We start from the raw sequence: 10349 nt of genomic DNA on the forward strand, positions 1-10349 counted from the left end.
CGTTGGAACTGTGGAGCTCAGCTTTGCCGCTTTCCAATCTCCCTAGCGTTTTTCCTCTTAACAGTGTGAGTAGTTTATAGTTAGTGTAGTTATAGAGTTTTATATAGTTTTTCATATAGTTATAATGTAAATAGTTCTAGTGGATTGGTAGGGATCTTCCCTCCTTCCCACTGGTAGCTTGGGCCCATGCCCAAGACTCCGGGCTTTAAACCCTGCACATACTGCTCCAAGCCCATGCCTACGGGCGACCCTCACACCCCTTGCGTGAAGTGTCTGGGGGAATCTCCTCAGACCGAGAAGTGGAGGATCTGCAAGGGTTTCCAGCCCTAGACTAAAAAGGAGCAAGACTTTCATCTGCAACAGCTCCTCACGGAGGCATCTTTTAGCCCTCAACCTCCAGCGCCGCACCAAGACCCAGCACCGAGCACTTCGGCGCACAGCGTCCCGGCGACACCTGTAGGAAGTACACTGCAGTTGGACTCTGATAGAGACCTGTGTCACCAGTGTTCCCCAGCACCACAGCCGCCATCAGTCCGGCACTGCTCCCACTCGCCTGGTCAAAAGCGGCACCATAGACCGGAAAAGGTTGGCCCATCTCAACAGCCACCAGCCTCCCTGGACCTGCCGTCAGCGCCACATCCCATAGAGGAGCAACCAGGAGGGTAAATGCCGATTTCAACACCGTTGACTCTGGCACCAAGGGTGGAGCCATTGAGTCCGGTGCACCTGGACTCCCCACATCGCAGCGTGGTCGAGGTCCAGCTTCCTTCTACACCAGATACCTTTGCAGCCGCAAGAGATCTGATTGCCATGACTGTCTCAGCATCGCCTCAACAGCCCAAGTCTTCAGCACCGATCCGAGTGATACCTTCAAGAGGCAAACCAGCCCTTATCCATCCACCAGCACCATCAACCAAGCCACAGCACCGCTCCCGTTCTCGGCGTTGCTTGCAGTCCTCACACCACTATCCTCTGCAGCGCAGGTTGTACTCACGTCACCGGTCGTACTTGTGGCACTGTTAGAACTCCCGGCACAGCTCCTGTTTTGAATACCAGTTTCCATCAAGGAGCAGGTCCAGGTCCAGGTCCAGGTCCAGATGCTGTTCCCGTCGGTGGTCGTTGTCACCGACAAGGTCCAGATCCCAACACCAGTCTAGACCTCAGCATCGATCTTGGTCCTGGCACCACTCCCCGACATTACAGTGCCACTCTCTACCCTCACAGCACCGATCCTTATCACATTGTTGTGAACCAGCACATTCTGCCTCTCATTCGACGGGATCGGACGCAGGGTCCCATATCTCGGACCACCGTCGTTTGGACCACGTCTACCTGGACCCTGGGGCTGGCCACTGGCAGATGCAGTGACAAGGTCCTGTGCAAGTATCTACTCAATGGCTCTTTTGGACTCTTTGGGCATACCAGCAGGCCCAAGGTATTCCTTCCAGGGCATCTTGCTCAGCCCCTTCTGAGCTGCGAGTGCCAGAGGCCACAGTCAGCCGCCCTATTCCTGGTGGTATGGAGGACACAAGGATGTCCTTCCTGTCCCTGGAACCCCTCCCAACGCCCGTGTCTGGCCCTGCCACAGAGGCAGCTGGTCCTGATCCACAAGTCACAACTGAGCAAGAGGCCCTACACAATCCTCTTCCTCCCATGGCCTCTTCCTCGCCGGATGAGGCAGTAGCGGGAACAGTCACTTCAGGTCCACCTCCAATAGACCTCCATGCCCACCAGGACCTCTTATGTAGGATGGCACATAACATGAACCTCTCAGTGGAGGAAGTTATAGAGGTGGAGGACCCAGTGGTTGACATCTTGTCAACAGAGGCTCCATCCAGGGTAGCCTACTGATCATTCGAACAATTGAAAACACAGCCAGAACAATCTGGCAGACGCCCGCGTCCATTCCGCTGACAGCTAAAGGGATGGAACGAAAGTACTATATCCCCTCTAAGGAGTATGACTATTTGTTCAACCATCCACAGCCATGTTCACTGGTAGTGGCCTCAGTGAATGAAAAGGAGCGTCATGGACAACAGGCACCTGCGCCCAGATCAAAGGCGGCCACATGCCTTGATCTATTCAGACGCAAAGTCTACTCTGCGGGAGGACTCCAGCTCAGGATCGCAAACCAGCAGGTGCTTCAGAGCCATTACAACTATAATTCTTGGAGCTCCATGCAGAAGTTCAAGGAGCTGGTTCCACCAGAGTCCCGCGAGGAGTTTGGAGCCCTACTGGAAAAGGGCAAAACGGTGGCGTGGACCTCATTGCAGGCTTCGTTAGACACCGCAGACTCCGCCACTTGCACCCTTTCTTCAGGGATTGCAATGTGGCATATTGCCTAGCTGCAAGGGACTGTCCTTCCACCAGAGCTTCAGCAGACATTACAGGACCTTCCATTCTAGGGTGAAGGCCTGTTTTCTCAGAAGACAGATTCAAGGCTCTGAAGGCTTAAAGATTCAAGGGCCATAATGAAGTCATTAGGCATGCACACACCAGCTACCCAGCAAAAACCATTTAAGCCCCAGCCTCAATGACCGTATTCCACCCCCCTCGACTGAGGCAGGATTTTTATAGGAGGCAGGGCCATGGTGGCAGAAGGAGGTCCTCTAACCCCCAGCCCAGGCAGAACCAGGGCCAATCCAAACCCTTGGCAGTCCCTAAGCAAAACTTTTGAAGGGTCACTTATAACTATGGATCGTTGGGTTTTCTCACAGTGGAAAGGGGATATTCTCTCCAATTTTCTTTGTCCCTTCCCTCCCTCTCCGTCCCTCTTCAGGGACCCTTCTCATGAGCAACTCCTTATACGAGAACTGCAGATGCTCTTAACCATGGGAGAGATTGAGGAGGTTCCAAGGGAACTAAGCGGCAGGGGGTTTTACTCCTGTTACTTCCTAATCCCCAAGCCAAAGAGTGGGCTACGACCTATCCTAGACTGTGCGGACTCAACAAATTCGTGGTAAAGTTGAAGTTCCGCATGGTCACCTTGGCCATCATTATTCCCTCCCTGGATCCTGGAGACATGAAGGATGCCTACTTTCACATCGCAATTCTTCCGGCACAAAGACATTTTCTTTGCTTTGTGGTCAACCAAGAACACTGTCAGTTCATGGTCCTTCCTTTCAGTCTGTCTGCAGCCCCTTCGGGTATTTAGAAAATGTGTGGCTGTTGTGGCAGCCTTCCTCTGTCAACAGCGGATTCAAGTATTCCCGTATCTCGATGATTGCTTGCTTGCACCCAGTTTACCAACTGATTCAGATCACTCTGTTTGAGACCCGTTTTCTTCATTATTTACCACTCCCCCAATCTTTTTTGTCATCTGCAAACTTCGTTGGTGATGATTTTGTTTTCTTCCAAATCATTGATAAAAATGTTAAATGGCATAGAACCAAAAGCTGATCCCTGCAGGACTCCACTAGAAGCACACCTGCTCCATGATGATTCCCCATTTATAGTTACATTTTGAGACCTCTAAGTAATGCATTAACTAGCTATAGCGTTATAAGCAGAAACTGGTGTCTGAACTGGATGATCAAAGGCATGTGGTCTATAAGCTAGAAGGCTCATCCAGGCCATAAACAATTAGTATAGGTGGTGTGGTCTTGTCTTAGCATGTGCTAGTCAACCGTGGCCCGCCCTGACCTTCACAAGAGAATGGATCTTGTATTGTACAAGGTGTGCAACCGGGAGTATGTTCTCAGCACCCGCAGTGTGCTTCTATCAAAAAAGGATAGGATGTCACCATAAATTGCCAGAGAGTTTTCATCTTCTTTCATACCTATGAAGAGATTTGCATCTTTAACTCCCCCTGAAAATGAAAGAGAAACGGATGGTTCAGAAATTCATCTTTAGCGTACTGATCAGTAACGTGCCATAAGAGTGCTTCATCCCACGGATCTTCGAATATCAACTAAAGCATAGATTCATCCTTGATGAAGTTAGTGGCCTAAATATGTTTAACTTTGTATACAGTATGGAAGAAAGCTGTCAATCATAAAGTCAAAACAAGTTTTTTGGTCTAGGCTTGCTGAGAGTTGGAGTATTTTCCTTGCATGAGATTTGCATCATTCAAATTATAGGATTTCCACCCATCTTGGTTGGTGCAATTCACCAAAAACAGCCATGAAGTAATTTGTATACAATTCTTTAAACAATACAGGATTGGTTTTTGTTTTAGCCTAAATAATTTCTGCAAAATATCACAATTTCTAAGTCACAAACTTAGACTAGCATGACTAGCTTAGGTTAGTGAAGACAGACTGAAGGAAGAACTCTGTGAAGCTTGAAAGTTTGCCCCTTCCACCAATAGAAGTTGGTCCAATAAAAAATAATATCTCTACCACCTTGTTTTTTTCAGTAGAGCTAACATTTCGTATGCATGAAGGGAACTAAATGGGAATCTAAAATTAGAGGAATTCCTTGTATATTAATTGAGAGGCCTTCTAGTTCACTGTCAGAGTCTTATGTGGTGGAGCCGTGTAAGGAAAATAGACTTGAGGTCTTTTCTATCACTTTATCCCTATGATTCTATTTGTTTATTTAAAGCTCCTACAGTTACTTGCAACTATTTCTGAAGGCATTTTTTCTAGGATCACGTCATATCTACAGCACATTTTTTGCCTAACATTTTAATAAGTGTTTGTGAGAGTGATGCCCTAAAAGGCATTAATGTTTATCGGCATTCCAATTTTTTATAGAATCTTTGCAGTTTCAACCTGCCTCTCTAATGGATATAGCTAGTCAGCAAAACTGTATCAGCTGAATTATTTGACACTTGGTCTGCCAGCTCACAAGTCAACCTGACTATATAGTTTGATCTATAGATGGCAAGTATGAAGAAAAAATAACAATGAACAATGTGTGATAACTGTGTCAAATGACATCAGGGAACCTCAATGTTGTTTGGAAGGGCTACTCTCTTAAAGTGAAATTCTGGGCCCATTGTAGTCAGTGGGTGCTTCTCCGCTGATTTCACCAGAGCTAGGATTTCACTTTTAGTATCTGACTTTGATTCTGTTGAATTCAGTGGTAAAACCTCCAGTGACTTGGGGTGCAGAATCTGTTCCTTCCTCTCTTTAGGGTTTGGTTTCTGGAATCCATATAGTTCAAACATTCCTTCTGTGTTTTTACTGTTGATTGCAAGAAATATTGCAATATGGTTTAGAATCTACAGTTTTCCCCTAAAGATTTTTCTGACAGGGAGCCATGAATCAGTGGATTATTACAATTAACATGTATGTACTTCTGTTTATCACCAAAGCCTTTTGTTTTATTCTTTTAGGTTTGGAAAGAAATCACGACCTGCAATGTATGATGCAACTCCCATTGCTTATGAAGATTACAGCCCCGATGACAAACCTTTGGTCACGCTAATTAAAACAAAAGATTTGTAATCAACTGTATCTTTTTCGGATTATTTTTCCAAAGGATGAGCTACTAAATTAATTTAAATATTTTTAAGAAGAAGGAAGTGTGAGAAATTTAAAATGTTAGATGTTCCAGAATTTTCTGTAGAATATTTAAGAACGAATTTTCTGCAGCTTTTAGTCTGAAAAAATATTTTAAAACTGAGTGTTTGAAATTCATGGATTACATTTTAATGTACCTTCAACTCTATAAATTGTTAGTTTATAATAGTGTGTGCTTTTTCATGGTAGACACTATTAATAAAACCAGATGAAATTCTGTGGTTGTTACAGAACAGAATACAGTAAGCTTAATCAATGAACAGTTCCTTTTTGACATCTCAGTGCCAGCTTTCTCAGTAGAGATAGGGAAAAGTGAAAATAATATGATGCATAATATATCCATTAATTTAAAAAAAAAGTCTAAAATGTTTGTGTTGTGAAAAAGAAATTAGTAAAATTTATTATTCCTAACCTGAATGAATTAGCTTTTGCCTTATTCTGTGCATGGATAGATAACTTATTTCTGCATTATTTTTCTGGAAGTTGCTGACACATACTTTTGAGTTGATGTTTTTGTCATTTTTGTAACAGTATTCAAGCTAGGCCTTGTAAAAATAATATATAATTAAAGTGCCTGTGGAGGCAAACTAAGGACCTGATCGTGAACTCATTGAAATCAGTGGCAAAACTGCCATCGACTTCAGTGGGTACAGGCTCTGGCCCTAGGATTGGATTGAATCTATATTTTTCTTTAAAAGTCAAGGTTTTTATATAGTGAGTAAACTAAGCCTATAGTTTGAGTTGTTTGTTTCTCAAAGGTTATTAATGTACAGTACTGTTTCATTCAATATTGTGTATTTCTCATAGTGCATCTTATTTATACACAGTATGGTTTTTCTGTGGCTGCATTTGATTGCTTATGTGCTTCTTCCAATTCTTGCATATTTCAGAGAATATTAAATAAATGTTATCAAGTCAAGGTTGCATCTGATCTGGTCATTTTCCTACATTTCAGGTTACACAAAGTCTCTAAATTTGGAAGGACCTGAGTCAGGTTCATTCTCTCTCTTTCTCTGCTCTCAGTCAGGGACTTGAACTTAGATATCCCATATCCCGGGCCAGTGCATGAATACACATAATTGAATTTTGAAACTTCAAAAGCTACTGTGAAATAGACTTGTCACTTCTAGAAATTAAAATTTAACATTTCAAAAGCAAAATGAATACAATGCATAATCTAGGCCCCAGTCCTCCAATTCATTCCACACGGGTACTCACAGAAACGTGTAGTTATAGGACTCAGCATGATTTTCATTCTGCATTTAAGAGAAGCCTATTATTGGCATGGCAACGTATCCACATCAGGATTGAGAGGGATTGGCATAACTGCCTGGAGAAAGGTGCTGTGTACAATGCCGGTTCAATGTCTGCCTTCAGCCAGTGCTGTTAGTTTCTCACTTCTGTGAACAGTGAGAAAAAAAATCACTGGCCTCCAAATTATGTTCAGGTAAATCAAGAGAAAATTCTGCCCTCTGCTAACTGGGTGCTGCATGGGAGCATAGAATGTAGGTGAATCTCTATCCCAACTCCCCCTTGCAAGGAAGGAAGACTCTGGGGAATTGTCAGTGCTCTTGCACCAGCTAGTAGGTTCATCCAAGAGGGTATGGCCCGCTGACTAGTAGGCGTATCCCACAAAGGGACAGCACCACTGGTTGTGTGTGGGCAACTGCAGCCCAGGGGATTTTTTCACCCACCTCAACTAACACAGAGATCCCCAGAGCTCAGCAGCTGAGGCTGGTTCCAGAATTTGCCCTTAAAGACAAATAAAATATAAAGAATCGAGAAGGCAGATGTAACTGACCCTTGTTAATATCTTTACTAGTGGTTGGAGCACATCTGGTATGTTACTCTTAATTGTAAATTCCTTGCTATTACTGTTTACAGTTGCAACTATTGGAAGAGATCCAAGCTATTTTATGCATCTTACACTAATGTACAGGCAGAACATGGTGAGTCAGGCTGGAAATGTTATTAAAATGCAAGGGGTTTTGTGATTTAAATGTACAAATTACATTTTAGTCCAAAAATTAAAAATGGCAAAGAGTAAATACAGCAGAAGCAAGTCACATTTTTAAGGCTGTTGTATCCAGCCTTTAAGGCTGTTGTATCCACTTCCAATAGCAAAACAAAACAGCATGTTGTGAGTGTCAGTTCTCTCTGCTAAAATGAAACAGCATAACTTGTATTCTAAATGAACTAAGTAGGTAGTCATTGTTAGGAGCAACTAAACTGTAAATCTGCATGTTAATAAACCAAAACTATTTGAGTTATATAAATGCCAAACATCTTAAAAATCCAAACTCCTCTGTAATAAAATAGATTTTACTGAATTTTGGCCAAGCCAGTAACTTTCAGAAAGAGACCTAATGACCCTAATCTAAAACCAACTTCTGAGTTTGGAAGTGAAATTGTGCATGCACAATTATATATTGCAAATAACAGTTTGCACATAAGAACTGGGCAGATGTTTGGCTACCTTTTTTTGCATACGTACAGAGTCTCCAATTCCTTGTTTGTCTCCTCCCTGCATGGTTTGGAGGTCCTCTTCGATGGGGAGTTCCAAGTGGAAGACGCTGGCAGAAGCAGTGCTCTCCAAAGGCTAGTGGAGAGGCAGCTTTTATGTTCCATTCCCCTAAAATTATCTAGTGAACCATCAGACCCTTTTAGAGGGTATTTGATTTTTAGATGATTTACTAAACAAATATAAAGGAAATAATAGTTCTTAGCCAATATTTTATTATTTCAGGAATTAAGATACTATCTGAGAATCTATATGAGAGTATGGAAACAAGCAACTTTCTATTATTTAAGTAGCATGATCCCTCAATCATCTGTATTTTACAAGGGAGATGTTGCAATGAGGAATAGCCTCTATGCATGCAAATCATTCCTTGGTAATGATTCTAAACGATTCCGTATCTCTCTCGAGTGACTGATCTGAAAGATAAATAATTTGCGAGGCGCTATCTTTCTGTGAACATGGAGCCTCTCGCTTCTGTAAATCATCCTGTGCTGTTCATGATATGCTTTGGAAATTGCTTCTTTCCATTTATTTTATTAAACTCCAACAGCATATTATAGTTGTGCTGTACACATCTCTGCATTTCAGAAACATTTGTGAGGGGCTGCACAGCCTTCCAAACTGACCAGAGACCTAGAGAGCAGAAACCCTTCCAGAATTCTCATCCAAACTCTGGTGCTGATATGGGCTTGTGACTTAACCACTCTGTATGCCTGGTCATGCTCTTCTGAGGAAAAACATGAGGCTGGGGAAGTGCGCTGGTAATATCCACAAAGCAAGAGCAGGTTAATGCTACTCTGAAGAAGTGGTAACTTTTCCACAGGTTTCCTATTGCAAATCCACCATGTACAGAGGGAAACATACTGTATGTGCTGCTCCAGGCCATCTCAACATGCAGATCCTTGAGTGTACTCTGAACCCGCTCCCCTTACTTTGACACACACTCTGAATTCTGCCCACATTTGTTTTCCACTTGCATAAATAAAGGGAAATATACCTGGGCTTGTTTTTCCCCCAACTGTATCATTTTTACCCACTTCATTGGGTGTTGAGACATTTGTATTCAGTACATAGCTTAATACATACACACTGACACAGGCTCAAGTCCAGTTTGACTGTTTACACTACAGCCTTTATTGGCATAATTTGTGTCACTTGGTTGTGAACCCCCCCCAAGGGACATAAGTTACACCAACATAGGTGCTTGTGTGCACAGTGCTATGTCAGTGGGAGAACTTCTCTCACCAACATAGCTTCTGCTGCTTGTGGAGGTGGTTTTATTATGCTTAACATATACACGGAGATATGCCTATCTTATAGAACTAGAAGGGACCTTGAAAGGTCATTGAGTCCAGTCCCCTGCCTTCACTAGCAGGACCAAGTACTATGTGGGGGTGGGGTTTTTATTGTTTTTTCTTTCCCCTCCCCTCAAAGGATTGAATTCACAACCCTGGGCTTAGCAAGCCAAGGCTCAAACCACTGAGCTATCCCTTCCCCCCATGGTGCTTTCCCATTGGCATAGGGCATCTTCACCAGACACTCACAGCTGCATCGGTACAGCTACACCACTGCAGTGATGTACGTATAGACATGACCTTAGTCTTTATACTGCGTATGACCAACCACAATACACAGGGAGGAATGCAGTATGTAGCCTCATCCCTGTGGGTGGAATAATTGCAGCAGATGTTATCCAGGAATACACTCTACTTATATTTTGTAAGTAGTTAACTGGATGTGCCCTAAGTTCCACACCTTAAAGTCCCACTCAGCAGATTCGTTTCCCCCAACCTGCAACTATCATTGAGAAACTACAGACAGGCTTAACTATGAAACTGATTGATTTATTTAACAACCTGTACCTGAATACCCCAGTAAACAAAGGATATTCAGATACAGGTTGGCTTAACAAAGTGACATGAAGTCAAGGTCCTGAACCCACAGAACAAAAATTTGCCACAGGTAAGGTACAGATACACTACACCAGGTTCAGAGGAACGGACCCACGACAATGGACTTCATGGACCAGGTACAACAAATCCTCGGACGCAGGTGAAACAGGAGTTTGAATCTTCTGTAGATCCCTCAAAGTCTTGGCTAGGACATGCATTGTGCTGCCACCAGGAATGATAGCCCCTCCTCTCAGGTGCTGCAGTCTTTTTGTTCTCTTGGTACTAGGCTGAACATGCACCAAGTGACCCTCGCTCTTTTCCCACCTCGGAGGGAGAAAGGCACCAATAGTCTCAAAAAGAAGGGCACCAACGTGATGGACAAACAACTATTCACAAACAAAATGGTGAAGTGCCTAAACAAAATGGAACTTGTAGATTTTCTCCTATGCAGAATGCAAGTGAAAAAAG

The 10349-nt window shown here is 43.3% G+C and overlaps 1 protein-coding gene across 1 annotated transcript in view; it reads left to right on the forward strand.

Moving 5' to 3' along the window:
- DNER (delta/notch like EGF repeat containing) overlaps nt 1–6387 on the forward strand; it is a 298336-nt gene extending 291949 nt beyond the window's left edge. The window contains 1 exon segment of the mRNA XM_075068501.1: nt 5282–6387. Coding sequence (XP_074924602.1) covers nt 5282–5393 — 112 coding nt within the window. The 3' untranslated portion in view covers nt 5394–6387.
- The last annotated feature ends 3962 nt before the right edge of the window (nt 6388–10349 follow it).

This window comes from Chelonoidis abingdonii, chromosome 8, assembly GCF_003597395.2.
Source record: "Chelonoidis abingdonii isolate Lonesome George chromosome 8, CheloAbing_2.0, whole genome shotgun sequence".
In the NCBI taxonomy this organism is placed as follows: domain Eukaryota; kingdom Metazoa; phylum Chordata; order Testudines; family Testudinidae; genus Chelonoidis; species Chelonoidis abingdonii.